The sequence below is a fragment of the Elephantulus edwardii genome, unplaced genomic scaffold, assembly GCF_000299155.1.
Source record: "Elephantulus edwardii isolate Elephantulus edwardi_28Jun2011 unplaced genomic scaffold, EleEdw1.0 scaffold00299, whole genome shotgun sequence".
Lineage (NCBI taxonomy): Eukaryota > Metazoa > Chordata > Mammalia > Macroscelidea > Macroscelididae > Elephantulus > Elephantulus edwardii.
In genome coordinates this window covers 2119471-2139939 of record NW_006400049.1, presented here as the reverse complement: position 1 = coordinate 2139939, position 20469 = coordinate 2119471, and the positions used below count along the sequence as shown (strand labels likewise).

The 20469-nt window shown below is 39.1% G+C and overlaps 1 protein-coding gene across 1 annotated transcript in view; it reads left to right on the top strand.

Annotated features, from left to right (window-relative positions):
• The first annotated feature begins 7942 nt into the window (after positions 1–7942).
• Positions 7943–20469, top strand: part of KCTD8 (potassium channel tetramerization domain containing 8) — a 532218-nt gene continuing 519691 nt past the window's right edge. The window contains exon 1 of the mRNA XM_006900873.1: positions 7943–8894. Within this exon, the coding sequence (XP_006900935.1) occupies positions 7943–8894 (952 nt within the window). The remainder of the gene's footprint in view (positions 8895–20469) is intronic.

Here is a 20469-nt window from a genome sequence, read left to right as displayed (position 1 = left end):
GAAGACCCTCTATGAGATGGATTGATTCGGTGACTGGGGTAATCGGGATGGGTGTGTCAGAGGCGGTGCGGTTGGCGCAGGATAGAGCAGGGTATAGGGCTGTTGTGCATAGGGTTGCTATGAGTCGCAAAGGACTCGAAGGCACATAACAACAACAACAACAACAACATTTGATGTTAATTGCTCAGTTCACCAAAGCAATTGCTTCTATTTCATCAGCTTCTTTCTTGCATGCCTTTATCTTTTGAATCAGATACTGGTTTTGCTTTTTTTGGAAAAAAAAATTTAATGTGAAAGACTATTATTCATTTCTGCAATCTCATTTCATAGGCTAGTGCCTAGAACATGTTGGTGATAGTGTTAGATGCATTCACATTTACTACAACTCATACAACATTACTTACATCATATCTGAAATTTGTCCTATCTTGTATCATCCTTGAGATATCTTATATGTTCTGATCCATTGTTAAAATCCCTGTGTTAATTCATCTTGGTTAGATTTTTATTCTCCTTCTCTAACCTTTCCAGGTATGGTGTCTTTTTCCAAGAACTAGCCCCTCCTGGCAACATGGCCAAAATATGTGGCATGAAGTTTTACCATTCTTGCCTCTAAAATCATCCTGGATGCATTTTATCCAATACAGATTTATTTGGGTTTTTTTGGCAGTCTGATGGGATATTCAGTACTCTTCTCTAATAGCACAGCTCAAAGGCAATGACTCTTTTCTGTCATCCTTTTTCATTGTCCAGGTTTCAGATTCATAGGAAACAATTGAAACTACCATTACTCTTTATTTCTCTGGAGAGATCATCATTTGACTTTGTGATTACTCCGTGCCATGCAAGTCTATCAGCTTAAAAAAAAACCCAACCAACCAACCAAACAAACAAAAACACCCCGAAAAATCATCACAATTAGACCTATAAGACAACATCACAATTAATTGAGAAAAGATTACAGTTGTAATTTATTTCATTTAACTTGATTCACAATCTTCATCTATGATAATTGTTGTTTGTTTTAGGTACTGTTAAGTCCAGTATGACTAATAGAAGAGATCCTATGAACGAAAGATCTGAACCCAGTCCTGTACTGTGTCATCCTCACACTTCCTAAAAAACAAAAGCCCATTGCATCAGTCACCATGTCAATCCACCTGTATGAGGGTCTTCCTATCCTTCGTCAACCCTCTACCCTTCCCACTCCAAGGAATAGCATCTCCGAGAAATATGTCCAAAGTATGTGAAGTGAAACCTCATCATTCTGGCATCCAAAGAGCACTCCAGCTGCATGTTTTCCAAGACATATTTATTATTCTCTTCGCTTTCCATAGGATGTTCTATGCTCTTCTCCATCACCACAGCACAAAGGTATCAATTATTTTTCTGTCACCCCCATTCTTTGTTCAGGTCTTGTATGCATGACTAGTAATCAGAAAGACTACAGAACAAAGCAGGCACACCTTAGTCCTAAAACTGACATCACTACTCAATAATTTGGAAAGTTTCTTAACTGCACATTTCCCCAGAGCAATGTGTCTCCTTATATCCTGACTGCTCATACCAAGGGTGTTAAATGTGGTATCAAGCAAGATGAAGCTGTTGACAGTATCAATCTTCTCTCCATCCATCATGACATAGCCTATTGGTCCAGTGGTAATAATCTGTATTTTCTTGTTATTGATGCACAATCCATACTGAAGGCTACATTCCTTGATATTCTGCAACAAGTATTTCAAGTCCTTATCTCTTTCAGCATGTAAGATTGTGTCATCTGCATAACGCAGGTAATTGATGGGTCTGCCTCCAATCCTGATGCCACACTCCTCTTCAGAGTCCAGTTTCTTGGACTATGTGCTTAGCATATAGATTTGAACAGGTATGGAGATAGAATACAACCCTGATGTACCCCCTTCCCTATTCCAAACCATGCAGTGTTCCCTTGCTCTGTTCACACAACAGCCTCCTGATCCATGAGCAGAATAAAGTGCTCTGGGATTCATTCTTTTCATTATCAGCCACAACTTGTCATAATCCACACAATCAAGTGCCTTTGCACAGTCAATCAAGCACAAACAGACATTCTTCTACCGTATCCATCTGACATCAGCAATGACATTCCTGGTGCCACGGCCTCTTCTAGATCCTGCTTGAAATTCTGGCAGTTCCTGTCTATATACTGTTCCAGCCATTTTTTAATGATCTTCAGCAGTATTTTGCCTTTATGTGATATCAATGATATTGTTTGAAAATTCCCATATTCAGTTAGATCATCTTTCTTGGGAGTGGGAAAAAATATGGACCTCATCCAATCAGGCATCTTCTAAATTTTCTGACATAGACTGGTGAGTTGCACCCAAAGATGCATCTGTTAATTGAAACAAGTCAATTGGTATTCCATCGATTTCTGGGACCTTATTTTTTGCCAGTGCCTTCAATATAACTTCTACCTCCTCCTTCATTACCATTGGCTCCTATTTGTATGATCCCTCTTGAAATTTTTTGGTGTCAATCAATTCTTTCTAGTACAGTAACTCTGTGTATTCCCTTCATCTTCTTTTGATGCTTTCTGGGTCATTCAATATATTGTCCATAGCCTCTTTCAATGTTGCGACATGAGGCTTAAACTTGTTTTTCCGTGCTCTCAGCTTGAGAAATGCAGAGAGAGTTCTTTCCTTTTTATTCTCCAATTCCAGCTCTCTGCACATTCCATTATAACATTTTACTTTGCCCTCCTAAGCTGCCCTTTGAATTTGTCTGTTCAGCTCCTCCACTTTGGCATGTTTTCCTTTAGATTTTGCTTCTCGACTCTGCAGTGTACTCTTTAGAGTCTCTTCTGACATTTATTTCAATTTTTTTCTTTCTCCTCTGTTTTTATAATGGCATTTTGCTTTGAAAATCCTATGAACACCAAACAAAGAGGACAGGTATAGTAGTGTAATGGTAGAGCCCCGACTGGAAGTCAATTGAAATGAGGAAAATCAATAACAAACATAGTTTAATAATTGTAACATGGAATGTACATAGCTTAAATGTTGGAAAACTGGAAATTGTTAAAAATGAAATGGAACTCATGAATATCGACATATTAGGCATTATTGAGGTGTGATGGACCAGTTTTGGCCACTTCAAATCAGATATGGCCTACTATGCAGAGAATTAAAAAACAAACAAACAAAAAAACACACAGAGAAAGAATGGTGTTGCATTTATAGTAAAAAAAGTCAATCTCAAGTTCTATCCTGAAATACAATGTTGTGAGTGATACGATAATAAACAAAGGCATACAAGGAAGACCCGCTAGCATGGCTGTTATTCAAATATGTGCTCCTACGTCTAGAGCCAAAGAGGAAGAAATTGAGAATTTTTACCAAATTTTGAAGCCCAAAATTGATCATACATGAAATCAGGATACATTAACGATAATTGGTGACTAGAATGAAAAAATAGGAAACAGTGAAGAAGGAACAGTTAGTTGAAAAATAGAGGCTTGGTGATAGAAATGAAGCTGGAAATATAATGATTTAATTTTTTATTTACCATGGTTTGTTCATTGCAAATACTTCTTCTAAAACACACAAAAGATGACTTTACACATGGATTTCATCTGGAGGGATGCATAGGAATCAGACTGACTACAATTGTAGAATAAATCATTGGAAAAACTCAGTATCGCCAGTCAAAACTAGGCCAGGGACAGATTGTGAGTCAGATAATCAATTACTTTTATGCAAGTTTGAATTGAGTAAGAAGAAAATGAAAATAAATCCACAGGAACCAAGATATGATCTTGAATCAATTCCATTTGAATTTCATGATGATATTAATAGGTTTGAGGTATTGAACACCAGTGATTGAAGACCAGATGAGTTGTGGGATGATACCAAGGATATCATCCATTAAGAAAGTAAAAGGTCGATGACAGTTGGAGCCAGGAAATTTAAAAAAAAAAAAGTGATGCATTGGAGAAATCTGCTGTCAAGGATTTCTTTAAAGTAGTAAAAAACAAGAATGTAAATTTGAAGGCTAAAGTATACTTGACCCAAGACATGATACTATCAATTACTCTATACGCTGGACAGTGAATAAAGGAGACTGAAGAACTGATGTCTTTAAATTGTACTGGGGAAGACTATTGATTATATCATAGGCAAGCAAAAGAACATACAAATCTTGCCTTGGAAGAAATTCAACCAGATTGCTCCTCTGAGGTAAAGACGGTGAAACTACATCACATATTTGGGGCAAGCTGTCAGGAGGAGTCAGTTCTTAGAAGTGAACATAGTGCCTCCTAGAAATGGGCAGGATCAGAGAATGAGAGGAAGCCACTCCGTGAGATAGACTAACACAGTGATTGCAATTTAAGCACAAAGAGAATATTGAGAATGACATAGAATCAGGTAAAATTTTATTTTGTTGTACAGAGTGTTGATAGGAGTCAGAACCAATTCTATGGCAACTAAATAACAACAATAACAAGTCAATGAATGAGTAACAGCTGGAGACATTCTGTATTTGCAGTTGCTTTAGGTTGGAATTTGGCTGGATAGTAGAGTTTGGTGGACATTTATGTGAAAGTATTAGGAGGAAAGAGACAAAAGAGGGACGCTCAGTGAATGTTGAAAAGCAATATGTCACATGATGCAACTCTATGAATTTCTGAGAGAATTCATTTAGAGTCTAAATTTGAGATCATTTTCTCTTATAAGCATATTTTATGTAATTAAAGTAGGTTGGAACCTGATATTGAATGCCTCATATTCAAATATGCATGTTTATTATATATCCATTTCATTATAATTCTATGGTGTGCAACATATCATTAGGGGCATTTACCTCATGATAAATGGACTTCATTAGCAGTGCTTTGAAGCATTATTATTTATTCATCTATGAAGGTTATTAAACTTCTATTAACTCACTTTTCCAGGAACTGTTATTTTAAATCTCTAATACTTTCTTATCCATCAAATGAAGAATCAGTCTTTTCTATTATTTAATGCTTGATTTTAATGATTAAATTAAGAAAGCTGGAGTAAGCTCTACATCTTAAGTTGATCAATCAATATATAAATTTTAATTTAAGCAAAATAAAAAGGATTGTACGAAGATATATAGTCCGACATAAGTTTTACCATTTAATGTTTTAACAATATGTTGTTTTATTTATCTGGTTTACTAAATTCTCTCTGGCTTAGAGAATGTAACATATTGAAATAATACTTTCTGTGTTGTGGCTTAATAAATGAGTTAAAGAAATTTTGTAGTGTTCTAAAAAGAATGCATTAGTAATTTAAATGAATTTAAGAGTGACATTTATGACTGCTCACACATGTTTTGCTGTTGTTGAGTCACCTCCAACTGATAGTGACCCTGTGCACATTAGCTCTGAATCCTCTCCTATCCTGAACCACTCTTACTGTCTCTGACACACCTCCATTAATCTAGTTACTGTCTTAATCCATGTTATTCCAGATCTACCTTTCTTATGTTGTCCCTCCACCTTTCCAAGCACGATGCCTTTCTTCAAGGACCAGTCCTTCCTGGCAACATGTCCAAAGGACATGAGACGGACCTTCAAAATATTTGCCTCCATGAATGGAAATCCAAAATCTCTGTAAATGTTCATTGAAATGAATAATAATTTAAAAAAAATTTTTTTTGCCTCCAATACTTAACTTGATTTCACCCACTCTAGGACAAATCTTTGTTCTCTTGGCAGTCCATGAAGGAATACTTAATAGGCTTTTAGGATTTTTTTTAATATTAAAAACTGTTATGGTTTTAGTATTAAGAGAGCTTGTCTATAATATACTTTTGATAATTTGGGGAAGCAAACAATACTTCATACCATAATGTGGCCTTTTTCTCTTTTGTACTTTATAAATCAATGATGTTTCCTAACAGAACATAAAAGGATGCCCCAAGGTGGAGAGCATAAGTCTGCTAAGGCAGAAGAGAGATTTCTCATTTGCATTTCCACCCTAACTTCTCATCACAAATAATGCTGATCTTGCAGACACTACCTGTGACATGTACTGATGGAAATTAAGGTGAGTTTAAATTTACTTGTGACTTGAGTCTTTGGTGTCAGATGACTAGTAATATAAATAAGCCACTTCTCTTGCTCTATGAAGTTGAGCGGGAAATAGAGGATTAAAAAAAAAGACTGATCAAAATTGACAAAAAGGAACAAACAGAATAATTTCCTACAGTCATCTATACACATTTATGAAACATTGACCATAAGTCAAGTGCTATAAGAAGGAAAGAATGAAGTTATATACTGTTCCTTATTGGTTTTGCAAATACTGAATAGTTTTATTTATGTAAAATGACAAGAATAAGCAAATATTTTGAGATAAAAGTTTTTTAGTAGTTGCCAGAGCCTGGAGGGGGAGGGGAAATGCTAGCCTTTGTGAAGTAGTGAGTTTCTGTTATGGGGTTGAGAAATTTGACATTAATTGAAGGAAATGGTTATACAGTCCAATAAAGTCATTGATGTCAATAAATTGTACAACTGAAAAATGTTCAATGGCCAGTTATGTGTTTATTTTTATATGTATTCATACGATGCTATCCATTTACATGTATACTTATATATATGGGTGTGTGGGGGTGCACGCGTGAGTGCAAATAAAACAGGTGAGCTATTGAGGATGCTTATGTTCAAATAACGATCTAATGTGATTTTCCTCTCACCATCTGAAGGTTTAGGGTCATGATTCAAAGCAACATTACAATGAATTAGCCTACTAGTTTTTCTTAGTTCTTCCATTCTATCTTTGAATAACTAGGGGCCTTATAAGCTAGCAAGTAATCGTCCAAGGCGAATAGTTGGTTTCTATTAGCCTGAAGAAACAATGGGAGAGAGTCACTAATGGAAGACAGCACACTGAAATCAGATTTTAGAGTTTTAAATATTTCCCAGCCACATTTTGTGCATGTTTTTAAATATGGATCCACACATTTCAATCTGATAGAAAGTCAAGCATCTTGGCTTCACTTCAAAAAACGTGTCATGAAGCCATTGCAAACGAGGAACTGACCCCTTTTAGTGTTTTTGCAATCACAGCCAGAACGCCAACTTTTATAGTTAATTTCAGGGTAGGACACTGGGATCTGTTAAAATCCAAACCTGTTACAATCCATATCTGTCCTACACTCAACTTGCTCTCCCTTCTGCCACGTTAATTTCAAACATACAAAACTAGCTTTACTGCTAGGATGAGTTATGGATGGAAGAAAGAAAGGGAATGAGAAAGAGAGGAAATGAAGTGAGATAGACATGCTATCCCTTTTCCGTTCCCTTTTGGTTTTGGTTTTACTGTGAGCTTTTCCAGCGTGCTGTTCTCTTCACAGTTTGGCCCTCGGCCCCGCCCCCTAGTGTCCAAGCGTGGTGGCGCGTGGCTGGCGCCTATCTCTTTAAATGACAGCTGTGGCTTGGGTCCCAGTACAGGGCTTGACGTCAGTGCAGCCTCCCCGGTGCTCGGAGTAGTTAGCGCCACCGTCCGCGCACAGGGCTCGCCGCGCGCTCGCAAGCCGCCCGGGCGGTGAGTTTTCTTTGCTCCAGCCCCTCCTCCCGCCCTCCCCGCAGAGTCAAGCCGCAGCCCTAGAACCTCTTGCAAGTCTTTTTCACACTTCCCCCGCGTCTCCCCTAAGGAGCAGCCGCTCCTCCTCGTGCCTCCACTGCCGCTGCCGCCGCCGCGCCCGCGGAGCTGTTCTCCCGCGCGCCGCTCCCCGATGGATCCCGGGCGCCGCCGTCGTCGCCGCGTCTCCGAACCTTGAGCGGGCCCGTCCCGGCCAGAGGTCCGCGCCGCCCGGTCCCTGATCCGGGGCGCACGAGGAGGGGCAGGGGTCGCCAGGGGAGCAAGGTGCCGGCTCCGGGAACCAGAGAGTGCTGTTCTCCTGGGTCACTTATCTGGCAGCGGGTGGCACGATGGCTCTGAAGGACACAGGCACCAGCGGCAGCACCATCCTGCCCATTAGCGAGATGGTCTCCTCGTCCAGTTCTCCGGGAGCGCCGGGAGCCGCCACCCCGGGGCCCAGCGCGCCTTCGCCCTTCCCCGAGGTGGTGGAGCTGAACGTGGGGGGCCAGGTCTATGTGACCAAGCACTCGACGCTGCTCAGCGTTCCGGACAGCACTCTGGCCAGCATGTTCTCACCCGCTAGCCCCCGGGGTGGCGCCCGGCGCCGGGGCGAGCTGCCCAGGGACAGCCGGGCGCGCTTCTTCATCGACCGAGACGGCTTCCTGTTCAGGTATGTGCTGGATTATCTGCGGGACAAGCAGCTCGCGCTGCCCGAACACTTCCCAGAGAAGGAGCGGCTCCTGCGCGAAGCTGAGTACTTCCAGCTCACGGAGCTTGTCAAGCTGCTGTCGCCCAAGGTCACCAAGCAGAACTCGCTCAACGACGAGGGCTGCCAGAGCGACCTGGAGGACAACGTCTCGCAGGGCAGCAGCGACGCGCTCCTGGTGCGCGGGGCAGCGGCGGCCGCGCCCTCGGGCCCGGGAGCGCACAGCGGCGGTGGCGCGCCTGACAGGCGCTCCGGCTTCCTCACGCTTGGCTACCGCGGCTCCTACACCACCGTGCGCGACAACCAGGCGGACGCCAAGTTCCGGCGCGTGGCGCGCATCATGGTGTGCGGGCGCATCGCACTGGCCAAGGAGGTCTTCGGGGACACGCTCAACGAGAGCCGCGACCCAGACCGGCCGCCCGAGAAGTACACGTCGCGCTTCTACCTCAAGTTCACCTACTTGGAGCAAGCGTTCGACCGCCTGTCTGAGGCTGGCTTCCACATGGTGGCGTGTAACTCCTCTGGCACGGCTGCCTTTGTCAACCAATACCGGGACGACAAGATTTGGAGCAGCTACACTGAGTACATCTTCTTCCGTAAGTTCACAGCCTTGCTTGGCGTTTGCGTTTGCCCCCCCCCCGTCCCCCCAGTCCCCCAGCGCCTCTTCTAAGGAGCAGGTGTGTCCTGGCCTCTGGCACACTGATTAGGACAGCTCCTCTCCCTGCACGCCCCTGCAGTGTGACAGGTACTGTTAACTCTCTTGCTCCCTAGGATTTTCGTCCTTGCTTGCCCTTTGTGGAACTCTGCAGTCCTCTGTTTCCACTCAGTCCTGCTTAACTTTTCAGTCTTGTCCTCTCGGCCTTTCCGCTCCTGGGCTTCACTCCAGCCAGGACAGGGAGGACACTAGGGAAGGGCTGGGCACAGAGGCCCTTCTTCTCTCAGCTTCCAGGGGGTTGGCCACCATGCATCACTACCTCTTCTTGGTGCCCATAAGGCCCAGTTATAGGCATTGTAAGAGGAGGCAAAGGGGGAGATGACATTTGTGCCTCCAGATGGCAAGGGTATCAGATCTGCTGGTTCTGTACCTAGAATTTATGAAACTTCATTTTCCTTCGCACCAGTTGCCAACTTCTATACAATTTCAGGTGTTTTGGATATTGAAGGTCTGAGTGGTGCTGTGAAAATTGGAGAAAAGGACTCTGTGTGTGTGTGTGTGCGCACGTGTGTGTAGCATCTTTATGGACCACTCTAGTGGAAAAGTAGCTCTTAAGCCCACTTTTCTGGGGATCAAAGCTGTGATTTGGAATGAAGGAAAGGGGAGAATATTTGAGAAAGCATCAGGCAAGACGATCTTGTATGGGTCTTGTATGTACTTCTGGAAGGGGCTGTGAGGATTTTTGGACGTTAAGTTTAGCACTGAGACTAGCAGAAACATGAGGTTTTGGGGACTAGGAGTGGTCACAATTCTAAATGACGTGTATAAAATGAGAAGGGCAATGAGAGCGAGCGATTTGGACTAATGAAAAGCCAGCTGGGGTAGCAGCAGGCGTATAATTTGACAGACTTTTTTTCTGTGATACAAAAACCTTTAAAAGTTGCTTCTAGTAAGAGGCAGAATAGCAATGAAAATCTATGTTGCAGACAATCCCAATTGTGTTTTATTTATTTTGATAAGTAAATCACTGGGATCATGGGCAATTTTCTACAGTTTGGGGAAGTGGAAGCAACTTTCTTTGTATAAATGCATATTTGATTGGAAGGTGGCATTGTATTAACTTTAGGAATAAAGCTACCAAGCACAGAACACAATATTGGAAAGAGATTGTCTTTGTAATAATGCTGGATCTGATGAGGAAAGCTATTCAAAAGAGTAACAAAGGGTGTGTCCATTGATATCAACTATTTTTATTACCTATATGAAAGTATTTATTAAATATTAAATTGCTAATGAGCAAAATAATTTGTAAAAACGTAATGTTTACTATTGAAAAAACTGGGATCCTTTCCTATAATTAGATTTATTATTTTTGCATCATATTCTTTAGTCTTCATCAATTGTATCTTTGTGAACAAATTCAGTTTTAAAATTACTTCAATCCAGATGGAGTTGAACAGGAGGTAAAATTAGTGTTTACTTTTCTTTAATGACTAGTAATTTTTGTTAGGAGAGTTTGAAAAGATTGGTGTCTTCAGATAATTTGTTGCAGTTAGGGGAAGTATGCCGTTGTTTTCCCTAGAAAGTTGTGGACTTGAAAATGTTCCTAACTTTGAAACCGTGTTCTTGTAAAGTCCTGACCAGAGTCTTGTGAAGAGACACTACAGTTATTTCTAAGTTAGGAAAAAAAACCCAAAACGTTTTACTATATTGAATAATAATTAATTAATGAATGGAATAATTTGAGAGATATTTAGAATTCAGGATATTTCACTTCTGAAGCTATTAGAAGTGTTAAATAAAATTAAATATTCATATTATGAATAACCACTTTCAAGATATTCTCATGACTAATGAGATCTGAACATTTATTCATAAAAGTCTCAGGAATCCACAGACGCAATCTATAACTTCTTCATTGAGCTTTCTTCGTTGATAATCCTTACTTTGGGGGAAAAAAGAATTCCAGACTTGGAATTAAGGTGTTTGGGTGTGGTAATTTAGTCATTGACTAACCTAATGTAGTTGCCATTGTTCATTTGAGGTGTAAAATTTATTTTGAATACTAGGATATATGTATTTATTGCTTTTTACAGCTTGCAGCATATAATTTTTTGTGAATGGAATTCATTTTAATATTTGATAAATGAAAAGAAACTGTATTTTTATTTCCAAAATGTTTGATAATGACATGCAAAATACAACCTTATTTATAAGTCACTATTATAAAAATTATAAATGATATTGATAAAATCAAAATTATTAAGTGAACTTGCTTGTTCACTTATGCTTTCAATGGAGAAGAAAATCTATTTCTCCCGGGCCCAGTGTTGATACTACTTTGAACAATATAATCTGTATCTGCAAAAATCATCCACTTTATCACTTTTTAAAATGTAGACTCAATATGAACCAGAATAAAGTTGCTCTACAAGGGATAGATAAAAACTATAGCTTATGCAATTGAATATTAACTTCAACCCCAGCCCTCTCACAGTTTTAGGTCTGCAGGGGAAGAGAGTGAAAAATGGTTTACCAATCCTAGGTACAGCTATAGACAATTATGTATAGTTTTGTTTACTTGCTTTGTGTCTCATTTTCCTCACTTGTACAGTAGGGACAGTCATAGTGTATCTATCTTAAAGGAGTTTGAGAATACATGCAAAATCATTAGAACAGTGCCTGACATATAATAAGAGTTTAAAAAATGTTAGTTGCTAGTATTATAAACAGAGTTTTCATTCTTGCCGATGTTAACTTTAATTTTGTAGTTAACTATAGTTAATTTAATTATAAAGTTAATTGGGAAGATATTTTTAGGTTAAATACTAGTACAATGAACTTTCATCTGTTTGTAACAGCCACTTAAATAAACTTCTTTTCTGGAACTTGAATTTTTCACACTAAGTTCAAGTCACCTAGTCTTGCCAATCATGGTCCAGTTGATTTTTCTGCATTGTTTTTTTCTTGATTGATTCTAATAGAATACACTTTTGATGCAGAGCCAATGATTGATTCTAATAGAATACACACTTAATGCAGAGCCAAGAAGCATTTAAGCACTCTACACTAAGGCTTGAAACTTTGGCAATATTTTTCTAATAAATATCAAGCTAGATTCATAGTTCTTTAAGTGCTTGTATCCAAGTCATTGGGTTCTAATGCACAAGGTTATATGCAGGCTATTAAACATTTAATATCAGCTTCATTTGGCTACATGTACACTTTAATATCTAGTCTCTTCTCTCATTATTTATCAAGTGTTTTTGATACACTGCAGCATACAGCGGTACTATTCAATTTTTATATTACTTTCCTAATACTGAAGATGGATTGCCCTTTCTTGGAGAAAACAGAGTGATTTATTGCGTGTTCTATGTTTTGAGAATGTTTGGGAAACATAGTTTTGGTTGTTTTTAGCATTACTTAGGAGGAGAAGAGGCGTTTATGTGTTGGTAGTGTATTGCATAGGTGATAATACGTACTTAGATTGTGATACAGAGACCCCTCATAGTCAAAATTCAAAACAAATAAAAATCATTGCTATTGAGTAGATTCCAAGTTATAGTGACTCTGCTTCAAGTTCCTGAGAGATTGTATATTAATGGGAAAAGACATTCCATCTCTCCACCTCGGAGCTGCTGTAGAGTTCCACTCACTAGAGTCTCATGGCCTCTTGGCCAGCAGTACACCTTGCTAGGGGCTATACCACCAGAGTGAGCTGAAATGCATCTCATTGCAGTTGAATCAGAACTACTCATAGCTGATCCTCCAGAGGTTGTATATCACACAGGAGGAGATTACTCATCTTTTCTTCTGAATAGCCACCGCTGGATTCATACTGCCAGGTAGAAAATGCCTTTGGGTTAGCTAATGGACTATGCTTGTTGCTGTTATGTGACATCAAATTGGAACCAACTCATAGCTAACCTGCCAGTAGATTTTCAGAAGCAGTTCATTGCATGGGAGGAGATTTCCCATCTTTCTCCACCAAATAGCTGGTGCCTTTGGAATGGACTATATTAGTATTATACAATTATTTCCCTATAATTAGTGACCTTACAGAAATGGAGTGCTAATGTATTGCTCTTGTATTCTTGCAGTGCCTTAGGTGTTGAATTCATATGTATTGGTTGAGTAGTATGTGGTTTGATGTACAGATTTTTCTAGGAGTACATTGCATTCTTTAATATTTGGTATGTCCCTTTTAGCCATGATGTATGAGAGTCACACATCTAGGAATTAATGCTATCACTGAGCAGGACTGTGAAATCGACTTGGTCTTAATTAATTTAAAAATATGTATTTCATATTCATTCTAATTTATTTCACTCTCTGGGCTTGAAGAAAGCTGGATGAGGTGAAAACATTCAAGCAGCGATTCAGTCTTACATTAGCAGGCTTGTTACTGTAAGGGTTTTCTAAGAAACATTTTTAAATATTTAGTCAATTTAAAATTCACCTTTAAAATTGTTGATATCTGAAAATATCACCCAGGAACATTTTATGAAAAATAGTTTTGCTAATACTAGTCCTTTTTGTATTTACAATGTGATAATTTTCTACCGTATTCACCTGGATGAATGATTTGGGAATGGGTAAGGACATAAGCAAACTTTTATAACTTCAAGATTCTGATTTCATGCAGGTGGTTCCAGAAATAAAGCAGATAGGAAATGACAGAAACATCAAAGTTCAAAAAGTCTAAAGGTTTTGCTGTGATATTGGCTGCTATTTAAGGACACTGAAATTTTATGCCTCCTGTTACGCTATCTCTAAATTTGATCTTTATACAGCTATTCTGTAACTCTGACTGGATCCATTTTAATGCAGGTAATTACATGTAGAGAATGAATGCTGCTATTAGCCTTCTTGAGAAAATAAGTTCTTTCCTTTTTGTAACTTCTTGTTGTGCATTGTGGAAGTGGAGCAGACCTAGAGCTGACCCTTCAGCGGATTTTCAGAGGCAGTTGACTGCAGGGGAGGAGATTGCCTATCTTTCCTCTGGGGAGCAGCTGATGGATTTAAACTGCATATTTTTACATTGACAGCACAATTACTTACCACTAAGCAACCAGAACTCCCATTGTTATAATTTAGGATGTTAGAAATGACACTATAAATTTATTTGTGTGTATGTGCATGTGTGAATGCATATGCTAATTTAGAAAAGGAAACCTACTTGTTTGGAAAAAAGAGAAATTAAAAGTACAAATCTGTTACCTATTTTATTGTCATAATTAATTGGTTGGCATTAGTTAAAATGACTGGGCACTTGGTGTTTAAAATGATCTCTTTATTAAATTGTAAAGATAGTATGTGGAGATTTTTAGTAAGTTCTGGCGGTCTAGTGGGTAAGGCGTTGCACTGTCAACCCGAAGACAGTTTTAATCCTCTAGCTGCTTCGAAAGATAAAGCTTCTGTTGCTGTTACAGCTTCTGGAAACTGGCAGGAGGGTCAGCTGTGAATGAGTCCTGACTCGAGTGTACACAACGACAACAAAAACCACAACTAACAGATTAGGATTTTTTTAAAAGTAAAATGAAAAGAAAAAATAAGCCACAATCATTAATTGCCAATAAAATCTTAGTACTGCTGTTGCTGCCCTTAAGTACTGTTGAGTGGAAACCAACACACAGCTGACCCACCAGGGAATTTTCAGAGGCTGTAAATTGTCTCTGAGTAGATTACCTTTCTCCTTCAGAACAAATGATGGATTTGAATCTTAACACCTTTGTATGGCAGAGCAGTTCCTTAGCACTAAGCCACCAGAGTTCCAGCATCTTGGTACATATTTAATTTTCCTCCCTGTGCATATGTATTTTGATTTCTTGGCTGCTGGTTCCAAGAGTGTTGATTATGGACCTGAGCAAGCTGAAACTGTTAACAATCTTGATTTCTTCACCATCTGTCATGGTGCTGCCAGTTGGCCCAGTGGTGTAGGTTTGGAAACTCAATGGAAGGTCTCCAAGAGTGAGAAACACCACCACAGCAGGGAGTTTTTGCTTTCGTATAGTACTTGTATGCTCTTTGGCTTCTTTGATTGTTTTTGCATTGTTTTATACATTTAATGGCAATTTCTTATGGCATTGAAATTTCTATTGACACTGTACTAAAAAAAACTTAACTCATTGCTATCAGCTTATGACCTGCCCTCCTTAATGGGTTCCAAGGCTGTAGATTGCCAACCTTTCTCCTGAGGAGTCGCTGGTGGATTTAAACTAAAGAAAGGCTTGGCTTTTGAATTAGCAGTGAAACTCACTTTGGAATATGCCACCAAATAAAAAAAGAAAAAAATTACAGTGCATATTTCTTGTTCTAAATATTTTGCACTAACGGTTTGCCTAGTAAGCTTAGAAAAAGTTTTTCCCTCTCCAGATACAGAATTTGTAATAAAAACAATTTTACTGTATACCTAATAATAGTATCATAAATGTTTTTAAAAATTACTTTATTCTCTATAATATCCTTTTGAGTTTCATGTTGTTTTTGTTAGCTGTCAGCTAATCAGCTTCCATTCAACTGGGACACAATAAACATGACAAAGCCTCCTTGATCCTGTGGCATTCTAATAGCTTGTGCTTTGCATGATCGTACTGTTGGAACCATTGTATCAATCATCTACGTGAGGGTCTTCCTATCTCTCAGTGACTATTTTACCAAACGTGGCATCTTTGAACCAAGTACTTGTCCTTTCTGATAACATGCTCTAAGTGTTTGAAAACCAAGTCTTGCAACCTTTGCTTCTAAGGAGCTACCTTCACTTTTCCTAAAGCTGAAGTCAATGTTTAGTAAATAAATACTCTTTCCTAACATTAGGGAGCTCTAGTGTCCTAGTGGAAGAAGCTTCACTGCAGTCCTGAAGCCATGCAATTCAAATCCACCAGCTGATTTGTGTGAGAAAGGCAATCTTCTCCTGTGAGATTAATTGCCTCTGGAAATATGCTGGAGGGTCAGCTTCTCCTCTGAAAAGTCGCCAGAGGGTTGGTTCCAACTTGATGGCACACAAGAGCAACATCTTCCTGACACTACAGTTCAGATATCTGTTCTCCTTTGGTCTTGCTTGATCACTGTCCAACTTTCAAATGTATGTGACATGATTGAAAAGACCTTAAATGATGCTTAAAATATGTGCCTATGACATGATAGACGATGCCTTGGATCACATGCACTTTAAACTTCTTATCTTTGCTCTTTAGCACATTAAAAAGATCCTTTTCAACAGATATACACAATGCAATATAACATTTGATTTCTTAACTGCTGCTTCCCTGGACAAGAGTTATGGATTTGAATAAAACAAAATCCTTGATAACGTCAATCTTTTCTCCATATATCATGTTGTTACCATTGGTCCACTTGTGAGAATTTTTCTTTTCTTTAAATGGGGATCTTTAATACTGAAGGTTTTGAACTTCATCAGTGTTTCAGGACTTTTTTGTTTTTTGTGAGCACAGTTGTGTCATCTACCTACTTCAGGTAGGTAGACGTGTCTTCCTTCAATCTCAATGTCAGTTTCTTCATATAGTCTAATTTCTTGGATTATTTGCTCTGAAAACAGATTGAGAAATTATGGTGAAAGGATGCAACCTTCCGGTACACCTTCCCTTATTTTAAACCATGGAGTATCTCTTTGTTCTGTTAAATGATTATGTCTTTGTCTTCCAGTTCAGCAGGGGCAGAATTTAGGGGTCTGATATTCTCAGTCTTTGAATTGATACTGATGGTTTCTTATGATTTATATTGTTCATATTGTTCATGTTGCTATATTGTTCATATTGTTCTTTTATATTGCTTCATATTGTTGTAGTGCTGTACCATTGAGTCAGAACCAACCCATAGTTGACCCTCCAATGAGTTTTCAGAGTTGGGAATCACAGTGGAGTTGATTCCCTCTCTTGGTTCTGCAAAGTGGCTGGTGGATTTGAACCACATAACTTTTCATTGACAGCGTGATTCCTCACCAGTAAGCCACCAGTACTCCTTGACTTCACAGTAGTTCTCTCAATATTTCAGTGAGGGGACAACGATTTAGAGAGTTTACATTGCTGCTAAGGGTCATGTAACCTGTTGGTGACTGAGCTGAAATTGCAAGAATCCTGCTTTTTTTCTAAATATTTAAAATAGTTACTTCAATTTTATGCAGTCTGGGGAGGAAAAATTCAGTGTCTATTGTCTGCTTTGAACTTAGATATGGAAACAGTGGAATGGCCTGGAGATGATCACTGCCTCAAGCAGATGGTTGCATGGGAATGCCAACTTAAGTTGTCAATTTGACTCCATCAAATAACACCACACAAAAAAGAAGACTAATAGTTTGCTCACATTAAGATTATAGCCAGGAAAACCGAAGAGAGCAGTTCCACTATGCAACGCATGGGGGTCACCATGAATCGTGATTGCTTGGACTGCAACTGAAAGCACAATTTAGCCATACTTTTCTCTTGGAGATAATTTATTTTTGCTTCTTTTTGAGCTTTGAGGTTGGGTGCTTTTTGTTTTTTTGTTTTGTTTTGTTTTGTTTTTTAGTGACTGCCAAAATAAAAAGGGCTTCTTGGCTTGGAATATTTTTGCTAATTCCATACGAATATTAATTTTGCCTAAATATTGATTGTGGTCGTTGTTTGGTGCTGGTGACTCACTTCTGATTCATAGTTTGACTCATGTGTTGAGTAGAAATGCTCCAGAGGTTTGTCGAGGCTATAATTTTTGCACAGTTTAGAACCTTTTCTCAATGGAGCATCTGGTTGAGTTAAAAATGTCATCAATTTGGTTAGCAGCTGAGTGTTTTAACCATTATACTGCCAGAACATTTTAAATATTGTTCAATATCATCAAATTATATACTCATATAATGCTGTTGTTATGTGCCATTGAATTGCCTGAGACCAATAGTGACCCTGTGTACAGCAGCTCTGAACCCTGCCCTGTCCTGAGCCAGTCTCTGTATCAATATAGCTGATCTGGGGTATTCTTCTCCTACACTGTCCCTCCACCATTTTAAGCATAATGTTCTCCAAGGACCAGTCCTTCCAGTCCATGAGCCCAAAGTGTGTCAGATGGAGCTTCAAAATCCTAGACTTGGTTTCAATCTCTCCAAGACAAACTTATTTGTTTTTCTTGGTGGTCCATGATATGTTCAAGATTTTTCATCAGCACTACAACTCAAAGGTGTCATTCTTCTTTTGCCATCCTTAGTCATTGTCCAGCTCTCTGACGCATAGCAAATGATTGCAAACACTATGGCCTGGATCAGGTCTATCTTTGTCTCTAGACTGACATCATTGCTTTTCAGTACTCTGGAGAGGTCCCTGACTCTAGATTTTTCCCAGTACAGTTTGTCTTTTGATTCCCTGACTTCTGGTGCCAAGAGTGTTGATTGTGGAGCCAAGCAAACTATAATTGTTAACAACCTCAGTCTCTTCTCTATCTGTCATGATTCTGCCAGTTGGCCCGGTGGTGAGAATCTTTGTCTTCTTGACGTTGAGCTTCAATCCATATTTAAGGGTACAGTCCTTTACCTTTTTTTTTTTAATAGGAAGTCCTTCAGGTCTTCCTCACTTTCAGCAGATAAGGTTGTGTCATCTGCATAATGTCGGTTGTTGATAAGTCTTCCTCCAATCCTGATGCCACATTTGTCCTCATAAAGACCAGCCTCATGAATGATATGTTCTGCCTATAGCTTGATAGGTATTGATACAGGACATATCCCTTATGCACTAATTTCCTGATTTTGAACCATTCAGTGTCTCCTTGCTCTGTTCTGAGGACTGCTTCGTGATCTGAGTGTAGATTTCTCATGAGCACAATGTGTTCTGGGATTCCCATTTTCCTCAAGGTTAGACACATTTTGTCATGATCCCACAGTCAATGAAACACAGATAGATATTTCTCAGTCACTCTCTGCTTTCTACCAGGATCCCTATGACATTGGCGGTAATGTCTCTGGTGCCTTGACTACTTCTTAACCCAGCTTGCACTTCTCTCTCGATATTCCAGTCATTATTGGATAAACTTCAGCAGGATTTTGCTTGTGTGTGATATTAGTGATTTGGTTTGATAATTTCCATACTCTGTTGGGTGGCCTTTTTTAGTAATGGGAATAAATATAGATCATTTCCAGTCAGTTTGGACAGGTTGTTGTCTTCCAGATTTCTTTGCATAACCTGATGAGAATGTCCATGACAGCCTCTGTTTGTTGAAATATTTTAATGGATATTTCATCAATTCCTGGGACCTCATGTTTTGCCACGTCCTTCAGAACAGCCTGCACTTCCTCCTTCATTACCCTTGCCTCTTGGTCATATATATTTCATGTCATTCTTCTGTGTCAGCCAATTCTTTTTTGGTACAGTGACTCTGTATTCTCTTTCCATCTTCTTTAATGCTCCCTGGATTTATCTAATGTTACTCTAAAATGTACCAAATGCTTGTGGAGTATTAGGATTGGCTTTTTGAAGACTTAAAATTCTGTAGAGGTTTGTTTAAATAATTTTAAACATTTAATCTTCAAGTCATACTTGACTTTTGTAACTGTCAAGTCTTTTCTTTTTCTACCAACTTAAAAAAAAATTACTGGTTTACCTACAAAGTTCATACTTACTGTTTTTCACACTGAATCTTTTCCATTTTTTTTTACCCACCCCTCCCCCTCACCATCAAATTGTGTGATCCTAGGATTACCCCCTGCCCATCCTCACTGCTCTGGTCCTACCCCTCCCCCCACCCACGGGATCCTCATACATTTTTTACTAGTTATCTTTCTATTTCTACAATAATAGTCTTATAAAGGGATTGCATTAGTTCACTTAGCATAATGCTCTCCAGTCCCTCCTATGTTAGCTAGTAATTTTAAAGTCATTGCTCCTGCATGCTGCATAGTATTCCATTGTGAATGAACCATAATTTCTTAATCCATTCTATTGTGGTTGGACACTTGGGCTGTTTCCATGTTCTTGGGATGATGAATAACACTTATGTAAACATTGGTGTACAAGAAAACCTACCAACTTGGAAAAAAAATCGGCAATACCATTTCTGACAAGGATTTCATAACACACGTGAACAGAATCCTACAGGGCCTCTCAAAGAAAAAAGACTTATACAGAATTACAAAATGGGCAAAAGACATGGAAAGAATTTTCACAGAGGAAGATATTCTGATGGCCAACAGACATTTGAAGAAATGCTCAAAATCACTGGCAATAAGAGAGATGCAAGCAAACAAAAACCACAAAGAGATAACATCTCACCCCAGTAGCCATGGCAAAGTTTAACAGGACAGCAAGTAATAAATGTTGGGGAGGATATGGAGACATAGGAACTCCTATATACTGTTGGTGGGATTGTAAAATGGTACACTCTGAAAGCCAGTTGGCATTTCCTAAAAAAAAGCCGAACATAGAAATTCCAAATGACCAGGCTATTCTACTGCTTCGAATATAACCTGAGAAAAATAGAATTTAGGCACAAATGGGGATTTGTACACCAGTATTCATAGCACTGTTAAAATATTT